At 50.0% G+C, this 24148-nt stretch overlaps 1 protein-coding gene across 1 annotated transcript in view; it reads right to left on the bottom strand.

The window, feature by feature from the left end:
* The window catches only part of KNTC1 (kinetochore associated 1), a 265358-nt gene that overhangs the window by 99052 nt on the left and 142158 nt on the right, over nucleotides 1–24148 (bottom strand). Inside the window, exons 32-37 of the mRNA XM_040416167.1 lie at nucleotides 23790–23909; nucleotides 23552–23624; nucleotides 14688–14755; nucleotides 13740–14029; nucleotides 10705–10877; nucleotides 385–482 (exon numbers count right to left, since the gene is read on the bottom strand). Of these exons, the coding sequence (XP_040272101.1) occupies nucleotides 385–482; nucleotides 10705–10877; nucleotides 13740–14029; nucleotides 14688–14755; nucleotides 23552–23624; nucleotides 23790–23909 (822 nt within the window). The remainder of the gene's footprint in view (nucleotides 1–384; nucleotides 483–10704; nucleotides 10878–13739; nucleotides 14030–14687; nucleotides 14756–23551; nucleotides 23625–23789; nucleotides 23910–24148) is intronic.

The raw sequence follows: 24148 nt of genomic DNA, 5'->3' as shown, positions 1-24148 counted from the left end.
CTGTGAAGGTGGTCAGAAGTTACAAGCAATAAATGAAGTAAAAAACCAAGACAACATTCTGGGATATTTGTAAGAACTTTCATCACTTACACCATAGCCTGTGTAGACTAGGTTCAAATCTGTGGTGATTTTTTCTTTTTTTTTTCTTTTCCAATTTAAGAACAGAAAAAAAAATGGAGAGGGATATCCTGGACACTAACAACACCTATTGACTATAACAAAGTCGTCAGTTTTCCAGAATTGCATGCAGTGGTATTTTGTCGTATTTTTACAGAATATGCGATGGAGGCCCCTAACTGACACTCCCCTGTAGATGTGAACCTAGGTCTATGCAATGAAAATTAAGAAAAACAAATGAAACGAAAACCCAAACATAAAACTTACTTTAGTTATGAAACCATAGTCTTCAATTTCACATTGCCTATAAAGTTCCATGGCTATGTGAGTATATTTACATAATTCCAAAGCATCAAGCAAGAGATCTGGAAAAAATAAAATAAAATTACATTAATGTATCATCATATTCTAATTACTTTACAAAACCAATAACAAATAAGATTTGATTAAATATCACAAAAGCATATATATTAAAAAACAAGATTTTGTGAAACTCACCTGTAAAATCTGTTTCTTGCTTGATTCATTGGGGGACACAGACCATGGGTATAGCTGCTTGCTGCCACTAGGAGGAGACACTAGGCTGAAAACTGTTAGCTACTCCCCTGCCAGCTATACCCCCTCCAGGCCAGGAGAGAGCTTTCAGTTTGTGCAAAAGCAGTAGGAGAAGCAGAAGGATATAATCACAACAACCAACTCCATGGTCAACGGACCCAAACGGGGGTGGGTGCTGTGTCCCCCAATGAATAAAGCGAGAAACAGATTTTACAGGTGAGTTTCAAAAAATCTCGTTTTCTCGCTTATATAATTGGGGACACAGACCATAGGACATCCTAAAGCAGTCCCTGGGGAGGGAACACAAAACAGAGTGAAGAAGGTAGAGAACCTCGTAAACAGTCATCACACTGCGGCCTACAAGACCAGGCGGCCCAGAGCGGCGTCCGCAGACGCGAGAGTGTGTGAACCCTGTAAAACTTTGTAAAAGTGTGGAGGGAAGACCAGGTTGCGGCTTTACACAACTGAGCCGCAGACGCCGGGTGGAAGTGAGCCCAGGAAGACCCAAGTGCCCTGGTAGAGTGGGCCGTGATCCCCGGAGGGGGCGTCCTGTCCTGAACGTGGTAACATTCCAAAATAGTGTAGCGAATCCACCGGGAGATCGTCACCTTTGAAGCTGCCAATCCCTTCCTAGAACCCTCCGGAAGGACGAACAAGGCGTCCGTGCGCCGAAAGAAGGCCACGGCCGAAAGGTAAATCCGCAGAGCCCACACCACATCCAGACGGTGTAACGACACCTCTCTCGGATGGGAAGGCCCAGGGCAAAGGGACGGCAGGACAATGTCCTCATTGAGGTGAAAAGCAGACACTACCTTGGGTAAAAAGGAAGGGACTGGACGGAGGACCACCTTGTCCTGATGAAAGACTAGGAATGGTTCACGGCATGACAGAGTTGCTAACTCTGAAACCCTTCGTATGGATCTGATGGCCACAAGGAAGGTCACTTTCCAGGACAGCAGGCGGAGGGAAGCCTCCCGCAAGGGTTCGAAAGGAGAAGCTTGCAGAACCCCCAATAGCAAGTTGAGATCCCACGGATGAAGCGGGGGACGGTAAGGAGGAGCGGAGTGCGCAACGCCCTGAAGGAAGGTCCTAACTGAAAGAAAATGGAAAGGGCCGACACCTGGCCCTTCAAGGAGCTGAGCGGCATGCCCAATTCCAGTCCGGACTGAAGGAAGGCCAAAACGACCGGCAGGGAGAAGGATCTGGGAGATAGGTCCCGCTCCTCACAGAAACGAAGGAAGGACTTCCAGGTTCTAAAATAGATCCTGGAAGAGGTAGGTTTCCTGGCCCGAATGAGCGCCCGAACCAGGGGCGTAACTAGAAGTGACTGGGCCCCACAGCAAATATTTGTAAGGCCCCCCCCCCAGCGTGCTTCGCACCTCCCTCCTCCTGTGTAAACCCCACTCCTTTGGCACAGTGTAGCGGTATACTGTATATTGTGTGGCACAGTGGATGCTATATGTGTATAAAATAAACATATTTCATATGAAAACTTAGTTACTTGACCCTTGGGGATCTCGGACGCCACTTCAACACTTGGCTGGGGGGCTCGGCGGAGCTGATGTTGTGCTTTATCCTAATGAGAAAGATTTCATAATAAGGATTTGGAGAAGGGGCAGAAGGATAGCAGAGCAGGGAGAGGCTGGTGCTGCTACTAGGGGGTAATACCATGGGGGAGTAATAAAGCCCACTATAATGCCCCCCCCCAGTAGTAATAATTCCCCTTATAATGTGACAGTGCAAAAATACCCCCTTGTAATGCCCCCAGTTGAACTAATGTCCCCATAGTGCCCCCATAATGTCCCAGTATAAAATACACCTATATAGTGCCCCCAGTAAATTCCCCCATAGTGCTCCTCTCCCCCTTCCTGCTAGTGCCCCCCATAATGTACCAGTATAAAATGCCCCATATATAAGTGCACCAGTAGATGCCCCTCAGTGTCCGGCCTCTGATAGGCTGCCGGCCTAGTGCCCCCCAATAATGTGCCAGTAAGTGTCCCCATAGATGCCCCCCCCATCATGTGCCAGTATCAAGTGCCTCTCTCCTCCCCCCCACATGTCCCAGTATCATAGTGCCCCCCCCCCCCAATGTGCCGGTATCAAGTGCCTCTCTCCTTCCCACCCCCCATGTGCCAGTATCATAGTGCCAAACCCCCCCATGTGCCAGTATCAAGTGCCTCTCTCTCCTCCCCATGTCCCAGTATCATAGTGCCATCTCCCCCACCACAAAAAAAGTGCCAGTATCAAGTGCCTCTCCCCCCCCCCATGTGCCAGTATCAGGTGCCAACCCCTCTCCCCCCCATGTGCCAGTATCAGGTGCCTCCCCCCCCCCCCCCCCCATGTGCCAGTATCAGGTGCCAACCCCCCTCCCCCCCCCCCCCAGGTGCCAGTATCATAGTGCCATCTCCCCCGCCCACAAAAAAAGTGCAAGTATCAAGTGCCTCTCTCCCTCCCCCCCCATGTGCCAGTATCAGGTGCCTCTCTCCCCCACGTGCGAGTATCAGGTGCCAACCCCCCCTCCCCCCCAGGTGCCAGTATCAGGTGCCAACCCCCCTCCCCCCATGTGCCATTATCAAGTGCCTCTCGCTTCCCCCATCGCAGTAACAGTCGGGTATTTAAAAAAAATAATAAACACTTCTACTTACCTCCATGTCAGCGATGCGATGCAGCCTCTTCCTGTGTATTGTGTCCCGCCCTGTATGTCCATATATGGAGTCAGTGCTTGTATTTCAGAAAAGTTTCTGCTGGGATTCGAACCCACGACCTTCTGTATCAGAGGCAAAGCATCTAACCACTAGACCATAAGAGCTGCCTTGCTGCTGACTGAAAAAATATGGGACTTCTACTGTTATAGCTGGCTAAGTGTACATCTATACACATGACAGCTGCTCATATATAGAGATATAGCAGAGCTGAGTGTGCTGGGACAGCTGTCATATAGAGCTATAGCAGTGCTGGGTGTGTTGGGGCAGCTGTCATGTGTATAGATGTACACTTAGAATCGATATTTAACTAACTTGAAAATAACTAAAAGAATCGATATTTAACTAACTTGAAAATAAACTGTCACACACACTGCCGGGGCGCCGGGCCCCGAAGCAGCTGCTTCCCCTGCTTCCCCGGTAGTTACGCCACTGGCCCGAACCACTGCATCGGAAAAACCCTGCTGCTTCAAAAGGAAGGTTTCAAGAGCCACGCCATCAAACGTAGAGTATCTAAACTCGGGTAGAAGACGGGCCCTTGCGACAGAAGATCGGGTCTGAGAGGGAGCGGGTACGGAACGTCCCCTAGTAGGAGGACAAGATCTGAATACCATGCGCGGCCAGTCCGGAGCGATCAGGGTCTGAACGCCCTCCCACTTGATCCTGCGGAGACTCCGAGGCAGGAGGGACAATTGCAGAAAGACAGAGGAACGTGAACCCATCCCACGGCGGCATGAGCACATCCACTCCGCAAGCTCCGGGATCCCTTGCGTGGGCGAAGTAGCACGGAAGCTGGTGGCCATCAGATCCACGTCTGGCCGTCCCCAGCGATGACAGCGTAGAATACTTGACAAAGCCGGGAATGTGGACCGCCGACAGGGCCAGAACATGGGCCTCCGCCCACCTGAGGATCCTCGCCGCCTCCGACATGACGGTCGAGCTGCAAGTCCCCCCCTGATGGTTAGACTACATTGATTTCTATGAGACATATTATTATTACCATTATGTTATTTATTGTCTATTATGACCTAATATTATACTTAGACCATGTATTTACTTATATTTCTATAGGCCGTGATCAAGGTCCCGGGTGGACCGAAACGTTGGCCCTGATTTTTCTATGTGACGATTGAAGTTGGTATTGGCAAATATTAACAAAATAAAATACATATATTCTTGAGCATAATTCAGAGAGTGCCGTGGATATTTTTGTTCTATAAGTGATTGGCCTGACAGCCCCTCCATTGAGCACCTCCTTTGGGATTTATATTCCCCTATTTTCATAAGCGGTGTGCCGTTCAATAATTTTGACCCCCCTGATGGTTGACATACGCTACAGCTGTGGCATTGTCCGACTGGACTCGGACATGAAGGCCCCACAGGAGGGGAGACCAATGGAGCAGTGAGAGGAAAATCGCACGAAGCTCCAAGACATTGATGGATAGTCTGGACTCCGACTCCATACGCCCTGGGCAGTCCGAGTGCCGAAGACTCCTCCCCGACCCTGAAGACTGGCGTCGGTCGTAATGACCGTCCATCTGATCGGAAGGAAAGACTTCCCCATCTCCAGGTGAGTTGGGGAGAGCCACCAATGGAGGTCCGACTGAACCTGTTGAGGAAGGGAAAACCGATGATCCAAGGACTCCTGGGACTAGTCCCAGGGCGAGAGGATCACTCGCTGAAAATACCAGGTGTGAAATTGAGCGAATGGCACCGCCTCGAATGAGGCCACCATAAGGCCCAACACCCGCATACAAGTCCGGATGGAGACTGTGCGCTGCCGAAGCAACCAGAGCACCGCGCTGCGAAGGTCCTTCACCTTGTCCGCTGGAAGACGCACCCGAGCTGCCCCGGAGTCCAGAATCATACCGAGGAACCGAATCCGAGTGGACGGTACCAGGGAGGAATTCCGAAGGTTCACTATCCACCCAAAGCGGGTGAGTGTCTCCAAGGTGATCTGCAGACTCTCTTCGCACTGCCGGAACGACGACGCTTTGATGAGAATGTCGTCCAGGTACGGAATCAAGGTGACCAAACGGCAGGGCGATGAACTGGTAGTGGTCCGAGTGGACCGCAAAGCGCAAAAAACGCTGGTTGGCGATCGCGATGGGGACGTGCAGGTAGGCGTCCTTGATATCCACGGAAGTCAGCCATTCTCCTTGCGCCAAGGAATCTATCACGGAGCGAAGAGACTCCATACGAAAACAGCACACTCAAAGGTAACGGTTTACCATCTTGAGGTCCAACACCGGGCGGACTGTGGGCACAATGAAGAGGTTGGAGTAAAAAACAGAAAACCGCTCCCTCGCCGGAACGGGGGAGATCACTCCCCTGACCAGCAGATCTTGAACTGCCTGAAAGAAGGCTCCCGCACGAGACGGCTCCCTGGGGGGGGACAGAAAAAAACGGTTTGGAGGGATGGATTTGAACTCCAACTTGTAGCCTGAAGTGACTACCTCGAGCGCCCAGGCGTCTGAGATGTGGGCCTGCCAAACCTCCTGAAAATGTAGGAGCCGACCCCCCACCCAGGAAGGTGGGGGTGCACCTTCATGCTGGGGATTGCTTGCCAGAGGCTGCGCTCGGGAACGCCAGGCGGGCTGTGGCTTGAATGAAGGCTTCTGCCGTTGCTCCTGGGTGCGCTGCCTTGCGGTCGAGGGAGCCGCCGGGCGGGTGCCCGTGAAGCGGCGAAAGGACTGGCGAGGCGCGGAAAAACGCGGTCGGGAAGAACGCTTGGGTTTGGGCTGCGAAAGGTGGGTGCTTTTGCCACCTGTGGCCTCAAATGATTTCAAGTTTGGGCCCAAAAAGACGAGAACCAGCGAAAGGAAGGGAGAGAAGGGAACGCTTGGAAGAGGAATCGGCTTGCCAGGCCTTTAACTAGAGTTCCCGCCGAATGGAGACGGCAAAGGACCGCGCGACCATAGAGCCCGCGTCCAGAGCCGCCTCGCAAAGGTACTTCCCCGCCTGGGATATCTGGGCCGCCAGAGCCTGGAGTTCTGTGCGGGAAAGGTCAGAGTCTAAATCCTGATGTAAGCGCAGGGCCCATTCAGAAACCGCCTTAGCCACCCATGCTGAAGCGAAAATGGGACGGAGTGCCGAACCGGTGGCAGAAAAAACCGACTTCACCAGCGATTCGACCCGCCGGTCCACCGGGTCCTGCAGAGAGGAGCCGTCCGCAACCGGAATAGTGGTATTCTTGGCCAGGCGAGCCACCGGCGGGTCCACCTTTGGAGGGGGAAGACCACTTACCCACCTAATCCGGGGGGAACAGATAAAGAAGATCCAGCCGCTTGAGGATCAGGAAACGTGAACCTGGCTGTTCCCACGCTTTAGCGGTGAGAATGGAAAAGTCGTCATGTATCGGGAACGACTTGGGAGCCTGCTTGTTACGCAGGAAAGAAACTCCCTGGTGACTGGAAGAGGGGGCCCTTCCTCTTGAAGTTGAAAGGCGTCCCTGATTTCCGAGACCAGACTGTCCACTAAGGCGGCCATCTGGGACGAGCGGTCCGGATCCAGATCCAAATCCGACTCGGCGAGTTCTACCCCGGACGAAGGTACCCCGAACAACGAGGACGCCCTGGACAGCGAACCGGGCGAAGGAGGAGAAAGCGATGCATCCGAGGAGGAGAGGCGTTCATGCCTGGGACGCTTGCTGGGGTTTCTGCTCCTGGATGGGGCGCCCTGGGAGAGAGCAGGTTGCGCAGGTGACGACGTCTCCACCAAGCGACCCATTAAGGAAAGGGTGGATTGGAAAATCTTAGATTAGTTAGTCACCGCCCGGGATAGGGATTTGGCCCATTCCGGTTCCATACTTCCAGCAGAAGGGTGCACGTCAGTGAACTGCGACTGAGGCGGCACGCTCTGGGTGGCCTGGCATGAAGCACAGAGGGGGTTGGCCTGACCCCTAGGAAACTTCACATTGCATGAAGTGCAGGCATAATGGGTAGCCCTACAGAGGACCTGGGGCGCGGGATCCGCTGGGTCCGACATGACCTGTGTCGGGGAGCCAGAGAGGGTACAGAGGAGGGGAGCAGCGCTGGTCCAACCAGAGTGGAGCAGTTTAACCCTTGCTGGAACGTGTCCCCAGGGGCAGGATGCGGCGGTCTGCGGGGAGAAGACGGTCCTCTCAGGCTGGAAACGTGCGCACGGCCGAGGTACTTCCGGATGGAGCAGGCAGGAAGGGAAGCACGGCGGGAAAATTAGGCTCCGCCCCCTCCAGCCGCCCAGCGGAAGAACGGCCCGACGGCGCGAAGCTCTGCCCCTCCGGGATCCAGAGGAGAAGGGGTCCCGGCAAAAGCCAATGTATGAATGGGAGATCTCTCCCAGGACCAGAAAAAGAGGGGGGAGGGCGGCGGCAAGCGCAGCCCACGAATCGCTGAGGCCGAAGAAAAAGAGCCGCCGGGCAAGACCGCTTCCGCATTAACTCCCCCCGTGTCGGCGGTGCCCTGCAGACAGGTCCCCAGGTACAATCTCCATGTCTCCCCATAATAGAGAGTCCAGCCCCCTTGGGTACACAGACAGACATACTTACCTGCGTCAAGCCCTCCTGGTCCACTTTGTCTTCTTGTGGGGGCAGAGTGGTGGAATAAGCGTCACCGGTCAGCCCCCCCGGTGATGCAGAGCTCTTAGTAGCCCTGGACCCCCAACCTAAAAGAGAAAAAAAATAAAAATCTTTTAAAATAAAATAAAAATAACAGCCACCCTGCAGAGCAGGAGGTCTGCCTCCTACGACACTAAGCTAAAAACTGAAGGCTCTCTCCTGGCCGGAGGGGGTTCGAGCTGGTGGGGGAGGAGCTAACAGTTTTCAGCCTAGTGTCGCCTCCTAGTGGCAGCAAGCAGCTATACCCATGGTCTGTGTCACCCAATGATATAAGCGAGAAAAGAACAGTAGGTAGTATTTATTCATACATATTTGAAACCTTCAGTAATTTACTATTGTGATGGCTGATAACTCATTTTACAAAATCAAATTATTTTATAAAATTAGGATTGGTGCTTTGCAAATGTGGTGCCAATATACAAAAAGGAGTAAAAAATAAATAAAAAAGAGGAAACTATCGGCTGGCAAGTTTAACATCTGTCGTTGGTAGACTATTTGAAGATTTTATAAGAGATTTCTAGGGTGTAATATTACAGGTTACAGTTACTACAGATGGGTTGCTGATCCAGGGAGTTATTCTGATTGCATGAATGAAGTCGGGAAGGAGTATTTTCCCCTAAAATGAGGAAAATTGACTTCTACCTCATAAGGCTTTTTGCCTTCCTCTGGATCAACTTTGCAGGATAACAGGCTGAACTGGATGCACAAATGGATTTTTAATTTTTTTTTATCAGCCTTACAAACTATGTTACTATGCCCCATTAACTAGAATAGGACCCATGCACAATAATCAATTGGTGTTGGATGGATGCCCCTGGAACCCATCCAACCAGTACAGTTGCGTTTCACCACAACCTATGAGCCTGGCAGAGTAAGACCAGACAACCCCTTTAAGTGGCGACATTATAGAAACACTGATAATCTCGGATGAGAAACAACCCAAAACATTTTACTCCTAGAGCAAATTTGATTTTAATTTAAGTGCATATTTTTTTTTTTAAGGATCTGAAATTGCACGATGACTATACAGGGAGTGCAGAATTATTAGGCAAGTTGTATTTTTGAGGATTAATTTTATTATTGAACAACAACCATGTTCTCAATGAACCCAAAAAACTCATTAATATCAAAGCTGAATATTTTTGGAAGTAGTTTTTAGTTTGTTTTTAGTTTTAGCTATTTTAGGGGGATATCTGTGTGTGCAGGTGACTATTACTGTGCATAATTATTAGGCAACTTAACAAAAAACAAATATATACCCATTTCAATTATTTATTTTTACCAGTGAAACCAATATAACATCTCAACATTCACAAATATACATTTCTGACATTCAAAAACAAAACAAAAACAAAAATCAGTGACCAATATAGCCACCTTTCTTTGCAAGGACACTCAAAAGCCTGCCATCCATGGATTCTGTCAGTGTTTTGATCTGTTCACCATCAACATTGCGTGCAGCAGCAACCACAGACTCCCAGACACTGTTCAGAGAGGTGTACTGTTTTCCCTCCTTGTAAATCTCACATTTGATGATGGACCACAGGTTCTCAATGGGGTTCAGATCAGGTGAACAAGGAGGCCATGTCATTAGATTTTCTGCTTTTATACCCTTTCCTGCCAGCCACGCTGTGGAGTACTTGGACGCGTGTGATGGAGCATTGTCCTGCATGAAAATCATGTTTTTCTTGAAGGATGCAGACTTCTACCTGTACCACTGCTTGAAGAAGGTGTCTTCCAGAAACTGGCAGTAGGACTGGGAGTTGAGCTTGACTCCATCCTCAACCCGAAAAGGCCCCACAAGCTCATCTTTGAGGATACCAGCCCAAACCAGTACTCCACCTCCACCTTGCTGGCGTCTGAGTCGGACTGGAGCTCTCTGCCCTTTACCAATCCAGCCACGGGCCCATCCATCTGGCCCATCAAGACTCACTCTCATTTCATCAGTCCATAAAACCTTAGATAAATCAGTCTTGAGATATTTCTTGGCCCAGTCTTGACGTTTCAGCTTGTGTGTCTTGTTCAGTGGTGGTCGTCTTTCAGCCTTTCTTACCTTGGCCATGTCTCTGAGTATTGCACACCTTGTGCTTTTGGGCACTCCAGTGATGTTGCAGCTCTGAAATATGGCCAAACTGGTGGCAAGTGGCATCTTGGCAGCTGCACGCTTGACTTTTCTCAGTTCATGGGCAGTTATTTTGCGCCTTGGTTTTTCCACACGCTTCTTGCGACCCTGTTGACTATTTTGAATGAAACGCTTGATTGTTCGATGATCACGCTTCAGAAGCTTTTCAATTTTAAGAGTGCTGCATCCCTCTGCAAGATATCTCACTATTTTTGACTTTACTGAGCCCGTCAAATCCTTCTTTTGACCCATTTTGCCAAAGGAAAGGAAGTTTCCTAATAATTATGCACACCTAATATAGGGTGTTGATGTCATTAGACCACACCCCTTCTCATTACAGAGATGCACATCACCTAATATGCTTAATTGGTAGTAGGCTTTCGAGCCTATACAGCTTGGAGTAAGACAACATGCATAAAGAGGATGATGTGGTCAAAATACTCATTTGCCTAATAATTCTGCACTCCCTGTAATAGAGTCTGACAGAAATCTGGACGATATCAGGCAAATATCCAGAGAGCTCCGGCAGGCTGTTTTCTGACGCAACTCAAAGGCAGTGTAAAACAGGCCTTGGTTTATGAGTTTTATTTAGATTGAGTGCTAGACCTTACCTGGACTACATATCGCAGATGCTTTACAGGCCAGATGGTAAGTGACAGCTGGGAGATTCATTCCTGGTGGAATTACCATCGGAGTATTTGCTTCCAACATTTGGCAAAGTTTTTGGGAAACCAGAAAGAGTAATTCTGCAGTCTGAGCATTCCAGTGATGTTCATATAAATGACTAAAAATAAAAATGACTGTTAATACACACAGAGTCAATGAGTCCAATATTTTGGCAATGGGTTTGTAACCTACAGTCATTTAGATTAAATGGACATCGGCTAAGATGAAAAAAAATCTATAGTGATTTCAAATGCATAACAAATTTCTATTCTGAATATATTTATCAAAGTTTACAAGTATTGCCTAATCATCTGACAGAAGGGGGGGCGCGACTGCTGGAACCCCCGAAATCACCAGAACAGAGGATCTTTTCCCCTGAATATATTTAGCGGGAGGTCATGCTGCTATAATATTCAGCTGTCTCGCAGTCCCATAGAGAAAAAGGGACAGTGAATGTAACAATGTTCTGAGCTTATGAGTCCTGGGGATGCATTAAAACACAGAGTATGGACTGTTAGCTGCCTGACTGACTGGGATTGACAAAGTTCAGAAATTATTACATTTAAGGAATATCTGCCTCTTAAAGAGTAATTTTTCCCCCACTCATATAGACTGTGTAAGTGCATAGTTATAACTTACTAATATACTTCATTCACTGGTTCCATTATTTTCCATGCGTAAATTCTGCACAAAGATCATGTGGTGCAGTCCTTATTACTTGTCATCCACTGCATGTTGCCAAATGAATTTAGTCTCCGTCTCAAAGAACTATGTAGACGATTTTTAAACTAGTGTGGGCGGCTCTAGCCTGGAGCGCTCGTCCCCAATACAGTCACATGTTCCCAGTACAACGCAGTCAAATGGTATAGATGCAGTTGAAACAGCCTAGGTATACCATGTGACTGTGTAAAGGGGGAATATTAATGACCAATATTTATGCAAATATCAATAATTAATATTCATAAATAGGAGGCACCGTCTACCGATGACTCTGCCTATTTATACCTTTATTAAAGAATAATACTATTCCTTTGCTTTACGCTAATCACTAAACTAGCTGCATGCGCCTTACTGAACTAACTACCGCTAGTAACCACACATTACACAGTAGGTACAAACCTACAGTACACAATACAGCACCATAAATACAGCACTAAATACACCATTCAATCCCAAGTTCCACCCACAAACAAACTGTACACACACACACACACACATTAGCAGCCCACCCCACCTGGACTAAAAACTATCCCTACAGGGAAATTAAGGGTTAACGGTGGCGCTGCAAGGGCAGATGCAGGCCACAGACACAGGGTACTGGGGTACAGAATAGGGAGCAGTGATACTCCTACAGGGTTAGGGTAGGGTATAGGGGTGGTAGGGATACGTCGGTGGGATAGGGGTATGGTTGGTGGGATAATAGCGGCAGGGATAGGAGTGTAGCAGGGAGTGATGGTGGGATGGATTGTAGGGGTTAATAGATAAGGGTGTAGCAGGGAGGGATGGTGGGATGATTGTAGGGGTATAGGGGAATGTTGGTGGGTTTGGGGTATGGTATAGGGAGGGTTAAATCGTTGGTGGCATAGGGTATAGGGAGGGTTAATGAATCGTAGGTGGGATAGGGTAATATGGGGAGGTAGTAGGGGTTAATCGTTGGTGGGGTAGTGGATACTCAACCCATCCAGGGAATTAACGGCTCGTCTTATGCTCCTTTCCAGGGGTCTTCTATAGAGGGGGGCGGCTCGGCTCTTCTGCCCTGAGTGCAGGGCTGCGGGATATTTATATCCCGCAGCCCGCACTCCCGGGCCGCCCGCGCTGTGGCACACGCGCATGTGCTCTGTAGTGTGTGCGCGCGCGCCCCGGGCAAAGGCACGTGGGCCGGCGCGGTGATATGACGTCACCGCGCCAGCCCGCGAGGCCCTGCACGAGCACATCGGGGCCGCGCCACTTGCTGACAGGCGGGAGAAGCCTTTGATCTCCCGCCTGCAGCACTTTGCATTCCGGACAGCGCGATAGTAATCGCGCTGCCAGAATGCGTATAACAGAAGGAGGGGAGGTTTTTCCCCTCTTCCTATTATGCATGAACATCTCCAGCAGAGCTAATAAGATAATTACTACGAAGGACTCAGATTCTATTGAATCTGAGCTCTTTGGAGCATACAGGATGACCGGACTTTTGTCCGGTCATTCTGATGCAATTAGCCAGATGGCATCAGTGTGAATGCTTGGGGCACATTCACACTGATACATAAGGCTTCAGGTGAACCAGGGGACATTATATATAATATACATGTATATGGATGCTTGGGGCACATACACATGTATACACCATATAGCCATGATTTTGGGATATATATATATATATATATATATATATATATATATATATATATATGGACACATAGGGGATATATATACCTATTAGGGGGCACATATTCCCCACAGGGGCCACAATGAGTCCCTGGGGCACATCTTCGCACATCATTCTATAATGTGGCTGCTAATGCATGTATATATTATACATGCATGTGTATATATATATATATATATATATATATATATATACATACACGTCTCAACTCTTCCTCAACAGACCGCATGGTACTGTGAACATGTAACTGTAGCGGGGACGAGTGCTCCTTGCTAAAGCCGCCCACACTAGTTTAAAAATTGTCTACAAAGTCCTTGGAGACTGAGGCGAAATTCATTTGGCAGTGGGACTGTAAGAATGGAACCGGTGAGTGAAGTATATTAGTAAGTTATAACTATGCACTTACACAGTCTATCTGAATGAAAAAAATATATATATAAAGTTTAGTTATTCTTTAAGCTATCCAGACATAATAGTTCACACCAATTTTTTATGGTGTCAGATTTTCTTTAGAAAGCAATACAAGGAAGCAATCAATATGTAAAATGCAAACAAGCTACATGGCTTGCAAAAGAATAACTATGAAAAAGGTACAGTGCCAAATCATACCTGCATATCTCAAGTGTTTTTTCAACTTTTCCAGCAGCTAATGCCCTTAAGGCCAATTCTGCTCCAAGCTCCTGCTCTGTGACTTGCAAGAGTAAAGCAAGTCGATAAAGTCTGGACTCTGTTGAAGGCACTTTCGACTGCTTATCAAGACCTGCATTTTGTTCTGATGCCTTTTCTAATTTCGACTTGGATCTTGTAGTTTCATAAGCTATAATGTGCTCTTCTCTGAGCCGAGACACCAAAGATCGGTTTTCATATTCCTCAAGTGAAAGGAATATATCAAAATCTTCCTACAAAAAAAAAAAAATAAAAATGTTTAGAGACTGCAAATAGAATAGTTTGCACAGCTTTGGGGGATGCAAATTTATCATAAGAGGAACTGTCCTCCTGTGTCACAAGGGCATTTTATGCAAGTGACAGTATGAAAATTGAATCTTTAGGTGTCAATGCCCTCTTATGTGACATCAGTTTTTAGAAAGAGTTTCTAAGATGATATTGATGGAATGTTCTTAAAGTGGACCTGTCACCACAAAATGCAATGCAATGCAGCCTGAAAGCACCATGTTATTGTTGCAGGAGAAGCTGAACAGATTGAGATATTTTTTTGTGGGAAAAGATTCAGTAAAACCTGTAATTTATCTCTTTGCTTTTTTCTACTTTCTGTGCCAATTACTGTTACCCCTCTCCTATGTACCGATAAATATTCACAGGAGGTGAAAAAAGCATAGATATAAATATATACATTTCAGGTTTTACTGATTCTTTTGCCACAAAAAAAAAAGAGGTTTGTCTGCTCAGCTTCTCCTGCGCTACAGCATGGGGCTTTCAGATAGCATTGCATTTTATAGTGCAGTTTTATGGGACTAAACTGCAATATCAGGCACAGTTATTACAAAAAGTATGAAGCTGTGCCTGGTAAATATAAGGGCATTTCATTTTCTTTATTACCTGTAAACTGTGGATTGCTTCAAACATTTTTAAATTTGCTTCACATAGCTCACTTTTCAGAAGATTCCCTAAAAATAGACAAGTCATATTATTCTAGTATCAGCAGCAATTTATAAAGAGTCTGGTGAACAGTGAATCCATTTAATACACTGCCAGTGAGAATAGAATTACATTGTGTAAGGCTAGAACAGTTTCCATCAATTAAATAGAAAAATGTGCATGTTTCTAACACAGGGTGAGGTGTGTTTTTGCTTGTGGAACCATTAAGCTAATTCCTATCCACAGCGTATGAGACAATTCCCATTCAAGTTCTTGAAGTTGCCTGCCTCCTACTGGTTGCAAGTCAGACAGAACAATGCTGTCACACAATCGTTAGACAGCAAACAATTTGTATCCCAAAAGGCTGACACCATAATTTGCAGCTTTAACTTTATGGTGACAAAGTAGTCAAAGAAACAAATGTCTTGACTTAAAGGGGTTGTGTCACTTAAGCAAGTGGCATTTATCATGTAGAGGAAGTTAATACAAGGCACTTACTAATGTATTGTTATTACCCATATTGCCTCCTTTGTTAGCTGGAATAATTTTTCCATCAAGTTATACATTGCTTGTTTCCATGGTTACGACCACCCTGCAATCCATCAGTGGTGCTCGTGCTTGCACAATATAGGAAAAAATGTTGGTCTCTATGGTGATCGGGAGCTCACATAGGCTAGTGCTTTTTATTTTATTTATTTATTTTTTTATAGTATGCAAGCACAGCCACACTGATGGATTGCAGGGTATGGTCGTAACCATGAAAACAAGCAGTGTAAATTGTGATTAATCCAGCCAGCAAAGGAAGAAAAATTTATTTTTTGTACTCACCGTAAAATCCTTTTCTCGTAGTAGGCATTGGGGGACACAGCACCATGGGTATATGCCCAGCTGCCACTAGGAGGCTGCCACTAGAAACAAAAAAGTGTTGGCTCCACCCAGGTGGGCTATACCCCTCTGCCAGAGCAGAGAGAAACCAGTCGGTACAAAAGCAGTAGGAACGTCACACCTGAACCAAAAAGAAAACTGAACGCCAAAAAGTCTTCAACTGGGGAAACCCGACTACCACAAAACGCCGGGACCACAAACAAGAAGAAACTCAAAAGGGGTGGGATCTGTGTCCCCCAATGCCTACTACGAGAAAAGTATTTTACGGTGAGTACAAAAAATCAATTTTTCTCGTGCATGGCATTGGGGGACACAGCACCATGGGATGTCCCAAAGCAGTCCCTGAGGGAGGGAAGAAGAACGCCATGTCGCCAATCTAAAGCACAGCTGCTTGTAGAACCTTGCGCCCCAGGCTGGCGTCAGCAGAAGCCAGGGAATGAATATGGTAAAACTTAGAGAAAGTGTGAACCGACGCCCAGGTGGCGGCCCGGCAGACCTGGGAAGCAGATGCCTGATGACGCACCGCCCAGGAAGCCCCAACTGCCCTAGTCGAATGAGCGGTCAACCTGGAAGGGGGAGCACGGGCATTCGCGACATAGGCCTCCTTGACAGCCGACCGAACCCAGCGAGAGATGGTGGCCTTGGAGGCAGGCAAAACCTTACGAGGACCCGCCGGGACCACGAAAAGAGAGTCCGAACGACGGAAGGGTTCCGTGAGGCGAAGGTACAGGCAGAGAGCCCGAACTACATCAAGGCAATGGAGGGATTTCTCCCCAGGGTGAGAAGGATTAGGGCAGAAGGAAGGAAGGACAATCTCCTCATTAATATGAAACGAGGAGACCACCTTTGGTAGAAAAGAGGGAACGGGACGCAACACCACCTTGTCCTGATGGAACACCAGGAAAGGCGAACGGCAAGAAAGCGCCGCAAGTTCGGAAACCCGGCAGATGGAGGTGACTGCCACTAGGAAGGCCACCTTAAACGAGACAAACGACATAGAGATCTCTGCCAAAGGCTCGAAGGGAGAAGACTGAAGGGCGTCGAGGACGAGATTCGTTTTCCGGTGGAGCCGTGGGACCTGAAAGGGAGGGGCTTGGCGAGCGACACCCTGTAGAAAAGTCCTAACCTGAGCCCGCGAGGCCACAGGACGCTGGAAGAGGACTGAGAGGGCCGAAATCTTCTCCCTGAGAGAAGCCAGGCGAAGACCCTTCTCAAAACCGGCCTGAAGGAAGGCCAGAATGTTAGGGACGGAGAAACGGAGAGGGCGAAAACGCCCAGACTCGCACCAGGCAAAATACGCTCTCCAGGTCCGGTAGTAAATACGGGCTGACTGGGGTTTGCGAGCGTGAAGCATCGTCTGAATGACCGAATCCGAGAGGCCACGGGACTTCAGGACCGCGGTCTCAACAGCCACACCGTCAAACGAAGCTGAGGTAAATTCGGGTGGAACAGAAGGCCCTGCGAAAGGAGATCGTGGCGCAGAGGAAGTCGCCACGGAACGTCGGCGAGCAGAAACACCAGATCTGCGTACCACGCTCTGCGGGGCCAATCCGGAGCCACCAGGATTGCCGGAACAGGGGCTGCCTTGAGACGCTTGAGCACTCGGGGCAGGAGAGGAATGGGGGGAAACAGGTACAGAAGGTCAAACTGAGACCAAAGCAGAACTAGGGTGTCTACCGCGAGAGCCAGAGGGTCCCTGGACCGCGCGACATAGCGCGGGAGCCTGTGGTTGAGGCGTGATGCGAAGAGATCCACGTCCGGAGTTCCCCATCGGTGACAAAGTTGGAGGAACACTTCTGGGTGGAGAGACCATTCGCCCGGGTCGACGAGCTGACGACTGAGGAAGTCTGCCGCCCAATTGTCGACCCCTGGAATGTGTACGGCGGAGAGGACGGGAACGTGCTTCTCCGCCCACCGCAGGATATAGAAGGCTTCCTGCAAGGCCATCACGCTCCTGGTGCCCCCTTGGTGGTTCAGATAAGCCACGGCGGTGGAATTGTCCATCTGAACCCGGATCGGGAGACTGCGGAGACGTGGGGTCCAGTGAGACAGTGCCAGGAAAATTGCCCTGAGTTCGAGCACATTGATCTGCAGGGAGGACTCCTGAGCAGACCAAAGACACTGGACCGTGAGAGACTCGAAGACCGCTCCCCAACCCGAGAGGCTGGCGTCCGTCGTGATCACCCGCCAACTGGGGGGAAGGAAGGACCGGCCCAGGGACACCGTCCGAGGAAGCAGCCACCAGGAAAGGTCCTGGCGAAGCTGGAGAGGGAGACGAGTCAGGCGATCGAGGCCTGCCGGGGACTTGTCCCACCTGGATAGGATGAACAACTGAAGGTCCCGGGAGTGGAATTGGGAATAGGGAATGGCTTCGAAGGAGGCCACCATCCTCACCAGGACGCGCATACACGTCCTGATGGTCAGAGAGGACGGGCCCCCAATTTTTTCTGAGGGAAGGAACACCCGCCCGAGGCGAGTGTCGAAGATCATGCCCAGAAAGGGCATCCAATGGCAAGGGACGAGGGAGCACTTGGAGTGGTTGATGAGCCACCCGAACTGGGCAAGAGCCGAGAGGGTGATGCGCAGGCTGGACACGTTGTCCTCCAACGACAGGGCCCGAATCAGAAGGTCGTCCAGATAAGGTACCAAGGCGACCCCCCTGGCACGGAGAAGGGCCATGAGAGGTGCTAACACTTTGGTGAAGACCCTCGGAGCGGAGGCCAGGCCGAAGGGCAGGGCTACAAATTGGAAATGAAGAGAACCTACCGCGAAGCGAAGGAACTTTTAATGGGAGAGGGCAACGGGGACGTGGAGATAGGCATCCAGAATGTCGATGGACGACAGGAACTCGTCCGACTCCAAGGAGGTGATCACCGACCGGAGGGATTCCATGCGAAAATGACGGACCCGGATAAAGTGATTCAGCGCCTTCAGGTCCAGGATAGGACGGAGCGAACCGTCCTTCTTAGGAACCGTGAACAGATTCGAATAGAACCCCTGAAAGCGTTCTGACTCTGGAACCGGAACGATGACCCCTAGAGAGCGAAGGGAACGAATGGCCTGAAAAAAATCTTCTGCCCCGGAGGGAGGCGACGTCAGGAAGAACCGTCCCGGCGGAAGATCGGAAAATTCGATCCTGTATCCGGAGGAGACCACCTCCAGAACCCAAGCGTCTTCCACACTTGCTTGCCAGACATTCTGAAAGGCGAGCAGGCGCCCTCCCACCTTGACCGAGGCCGAGTCGTGCGGAAGGAGGCTTAGTGGACTGGGGGCGAGCAGGTTTGGGCTTGGCATGCCAGGAGGGCTTGGCCTTAAAGGAAGGCCTGCAGGCCTTCTTGTCAGATCGGGCAGGGGGGGCCCGAAAGGACTGCGCCCGAGAGGACGACCCAGGGAAGCGACGGCGGCGAGGCTGATTCTGGGGAAGAAGAGAACTCTTACCGCCAGTGGCCTCCGAGATGAGCTCCTCCAAACGCTTCCCAAAGAGCTTCCCACCGAGAAAGGGAAGGGAAATTAGAACCTTCTTGGAGGCGGAATCTGCCGCCCAAGAACGAAGCCAGATGGTGTGGCGGATGGCCACAGAGTTAGCGGCCGCACGGCCGGCCAATTCCATAGAGGCATCGCAAAGAAACTTGGACGCCTGGTAAATTTGAGAGGCAAGCACTGCCAGTTCCCCCTGGTCGGAGTCTGGGGGTAAGGCACGGACAAGCTGTTTTGCCCAGATAGCGCAGGCCTTAGCCACCCAGGAGGCGGCAAGCGCAGGGCGGATGGCGGCACCCGCTGCAACGAAAACAGACTTGGCCAAGGAGTCGACCCGTTTGTCAGCAGGATCCGACAAGGAAGCAGCGTCAGCCAGGGGAAGGGTAGTAGCTTTCGCCAGGCGAGCAACCTGAAGGTCTACCTGAGGAGGAACCGTCCAGATATTGACAGATTCCTCAGAAAAAGGATAGGGGACATCAGAGGCCTTGGTAAGATGAAGGCGCAGATGAGGATGACGCCACTCCTTAGCCAGAAGTGCGTCCAGATCCTCGTAATTCGGGAAGACCACAGTGGACAGTCTAGAACGGCGGAAGGACACCGACTCCAGGGAGGAGGAAGAAAGAACGTCCTGCACATGGAGCGCGTCCCGGGCGGCTTTGATGAGATCCTGTATGGCCGCAGACATCGCCGAGCACCGCTCTGATTCAGAATCAGAAGTGGAGGAGTCCCCAGGAACGGCGGAAGCGGCTGCAGAAGAAATTTCGCCCGACTCAGACCTAACCGGGGAGTGATCCGGGGTAGCTGAGGAGGAGTGGGACCCAGCCGAGACCGTATGAGGTCGCTTGCGGGACCGCGTGCCAGAGCGAGAACGGACATCCCCAGCGGGGGGGGGTCCCTGCCAGAGGCGGCCGCAATCTGAGCAGGCAGACGGTCCAAGGACTGCGCCAGGGATTGGGAGAGGCTGGCAAGGTTACCTATGGCTTGGGATAGGGTAGCAGCCCATTCCGGAAGAACCGACAAACTGGGTGGGCCTGGGGTTGAGGCACTGCACGCAGAGAGAGGTAGACTGGCCGCATGGGAACTTCATATTACACATGGAACAGGCGTAATGAGTGGAAATGGTGGCAGGGGGAGTGGGGTCCCGACCAGAGGAAGACATGAGGGTGGATGGTGGAGCCTGCAAAGAAAAAAAGAGTCAGCCAAAGGCTGCCTACCAGACCCAATGGTGCTGTGTCCAGACAGAGAACCGATCGCAGGGAAAAGCTGCAAGATGGCGACAGCAGACTGCAGGCAGAACAGGAGCCGGTAGTTCAGAGAAGAAACGCCCCCCCCCCCCCCAGCAGCCCGCGCTGGTGCTGGATTGGAAAGAAACAAGCGCCTCTGTTGAGGAACGGTTGAGACGTATGCATATATATCCATTCATGCCTGCAAACACGTGCGGGCATGTATGGTATATATGTGCATACATTAGACATAGCATCATGGGACGATGTGCGCAGATGTGCCCAGCATCTGCGCACGTCTGCCCATGGTGATCCCCAGGGGCTCATGCTGGCCCCGGTGGGAAATATGTGTCCCCTGATAATGTAGGGGCTTGTGCCCCCTGACATAATGTAGGGGCTGGTGCCCCCTGATAATGTAGGGGCTGGTGCCCCCTGATAATGTAGGGGCTGGTGCCCCCTGATAATGTAGGGGCTGGTGCCCCCTTATATTGTAGGGGCTGGTGCCCCCTTATCTGTGCCCCCTTATATACATGAATGTGGCCCCTTATGTGAGTTATAATCCCCCTTAGATATGATTAATGTATACATGTGTATGGATGTGCCCCAAGCATCAATACACATGTATATTATATATATCCCCCCCCCCCTCCTACAACTGAAACCAGGTGCATCGGTGTGAATGTGCCTCAAGCATTCGCACCGATGCAATCTGGCTAATTGCATCAGAATGACCCGACAAGGGTCCGGTCATCCTGATGGATACAAAGAGCTCAGATTCAACAGAATCTGAGCCCTTTGTTGTAATTATCCCCAGCGCCTCTCCTCCTTCTATTATGTGCATTCCGACAGTGCGATTACTATCGCACTGTCCGGAATGCTAGGTGCAGCAGGCGGGAGATCAAAGGCTTCTCCCGCCTGTCTGCAGCGCGTCCCCGATGTGCTGGCCGGCGCAGTGACGTCATATCACTGCGCCGGCCCACGTGGATGATGGGGGCGCGCGCGCGCCCCCTGGTGGCGCGGGAGTGTGGGCCGCCGGGGAATAAATATCCGGCGGCCCCGGCACTCAGGTGTTCAGGATCGGGGCCCCCACCTGGTGAGCGCATCGGCGCTCAGGAACGCGGCCCCTACAAGGCCACTGACCGGACCCAGCCGCACCTACCCCCACTGATCCCACCAACGATACCTGGAGAGGAGAGCGCACCCTGCGCTCAGGCATCTAGGAGAGCGCGATCGGCGCTCAAGGCAGCAGTGAGGATCGGGCCCCCCCCCCCCCCCCCTGGACGATATAAGTATCAACCCCTTATTCCCTGACCCCCTGATTCACCCCTATCCCACCAACGCTGGTATCCCTAACCCTTCCATACCCCACTGTGCAACCCTACACCCCTGGTCCCTATCTCAACCCTATTATGGACCATGGTCCCTGTGTGTCCTGGTCCCTGATACCCCTGATCCCTTACACCCCCTTACATCCCAAACCCCTATCTCACCAACTATCCCCTTATTAACCCTTTATCCCTCCCCTGGTTACCCCTGGAACCCTATTATAGCCCGGATTAACCCCTGGTTCCCTGTGTGCCTGCTCTCCCCTGGTACACCCCCCATAGACCCCTGAACCCTGGTGACCCTGGTTCCCTGCCTTGGTTCCTCTGTAGAGCATGCTTCTGCTCTGCAAACAAATCCTTATAACCCTTCGTCATACCCGTAGGGACAGTGTATAGTCAGGTGGGGTGGATTGTTAATATACTTGTATGTGTGAACTGTGTAGTTAGTTCATGGGTGGAATTGGGAATGTGTAGTGTAGTTTAGGATTGTATAGTTAGTGCTGTATTGTAGTGTACTGCGTGCGTAGTGTCTTGTTAGTATTGCGTGCGTAGTGTATTGTTATTGTTATTGCGTGGTGTAATAAATACTGTTATATTTGTACCCTTTTGTGTAGCGTGTACTTGTTAGCGGTAGCGAGTTAGTAAGGCGCATGCAGTTAGCATAAGTGACTAGTGTAGAGCATAGCGAAGGTATTGTTATTATTATATAAAGGCATAAATGGGAGGAGTTATCACTAGATGGCTCTTCCTATTTATGAATATTAATTATCGATATTTGCATAAATATTGGTGATTAATATTCCCCCTTTACAGCCTCCCAGGGCACCACCCACAGAGGGGAGGGAGGAAGGAGAAAAGGCCGGGAAGGAAGGAGAAGGTGGAGATGGCTCCGCCCCACGTGACCTGCGGCCTAGGCGGCAGAAAAAGCCGGGGCCTGGAGTAGAAAATGCTGCCGGAGACAGACGTCCGCGATCGTGATAACGTCCGGAGGCGGCAGCAGAAGCGGGGACGCAGCGCCGATGCGGGGGGCCCGGATAGGCCAGGTAGGTGCAAAAAAAAAAGAAGCCCGACAGTGCGGGAAGGATCCGATTGAAACGAAAATCGGCCGTCTTAAAGGGCCAGGCCCTAGGAACAAATGCGCCCCCATGCAGAAGTCCCTGCCCAAAAATGACCCCCAGAAGAGGAAAAAAGCATGCAGTGCCCCCTTGCTCAACTCTTAAAGGGCCAGGCCTCAAAGGGACTCAGGGAGATCAGGGGGGAGAGGGGAGGGAGTACAGGATACTGTCCATACTCGCCTTCCAACGTCTTCAGGCGCAGCAATGACCACCCCCTCGGCGGACTCAACACGGGAGCCGTGGGTCCGCCGGAAATCCACTGCGGAGGCAGATCAAGCGGGGACTGGGTGGCTGCCGGGTACCTGAGTAAGCGCCCGCAGGGGGGCAACTAAAGTGGAACAAGATGGAGCCACCCCTGCAGCAGGCAGAAACCTGCAGATAAAAAAGAGAAAAAATAGAATAAAAAATAAAATTAGCAGGATGACCTGCGAAAAAAAGATAGCAGGTCATGTCTGCCTCCTACGGACACTAGAACTAGACTGGTTTCTCTCGGCTCTGGCAGAGGGGTATAGCCCACCTGGGTGGAGCCAACACTTTTTTGTTTCTAGTGTCAGCCTCCTAGTGGCAGCTGGGCATATACCCATGGTGCTGTGTCCCCCAATGCCATGCACGAGAAATACGGATAATAACAATACATTAGTAAGTGCCTTGTATTAACTTTCTCTACATTATAAACTATTTACTAATGTGACAAAACCCCTTTAATAAAGAACATCAACAATCAATGTAAATGTAGTAGCTGAGAAAAGAAAAACAATGCACAGGTTATTAATAAGATGTAGGGGATAGAGAACACTAACCTTTAAGATTACACATGTGAAATTTCAGAATATCTACTAATGTTTTCGCTATCATTTTCTGATCTTCCTTGCACTGAAATGGAACACACATAAGCAACAACAAAACATTACAACTATACAAATGATACATAAATCAAAGTTTTTTGTTTTTTTTTCTTCTTAGTCATCAATTTAGTGCAAGTATACTTCAAATGTCATTTACTAAAATAAAGACTTTGCTACCCATATACAGTTTTACCTCTTCTGAATTGCCGGGATTCTCTTGCAGTGCTATTCTTGCCCACAAAGACAGACGTTCCATTGTGACATCAGTTTCAGCAGGAGCCATGGACTTCAAAAGATTTAGACACTCATCTCCCTGTGGACACATTTTCCTGAAAGTTTAGTGTTTTCATACTTCTTGTTTTATACTTATGACCTATTCTCAGGATAGGTTACCCTTATTTGATCGGGGAGGGTGGATATCAGACTCTCAGAACCTCCGCCGATTAGCCGTTTCAGGTGGCTGTGATGCACTGGTGAGCCTTGTTCAATCAAGCATCTGATCGGTGGGGACAACCCCAAAAGACCTGCTGTTTTGGTGATGATCAGACCCAG

The sequence above is a fragment of the Bufo bufo genome, chromosome 2 (assembly GCF_905171765.1).
Source record: "Bufo bufo chromosome 2, aBufBuf1.1, whole genome shotgun sequence".
NCBI lineage: Eukaryota > Metazoa > Chordata > Amphibia > Anura > Bufonidae > Bufo > Bufo bufo.
The sequence above is the reverse complement of the archived record's forward strand: the minus strand, read 5'-3'. Positions and strand labels throughout refer to the sequence as shown.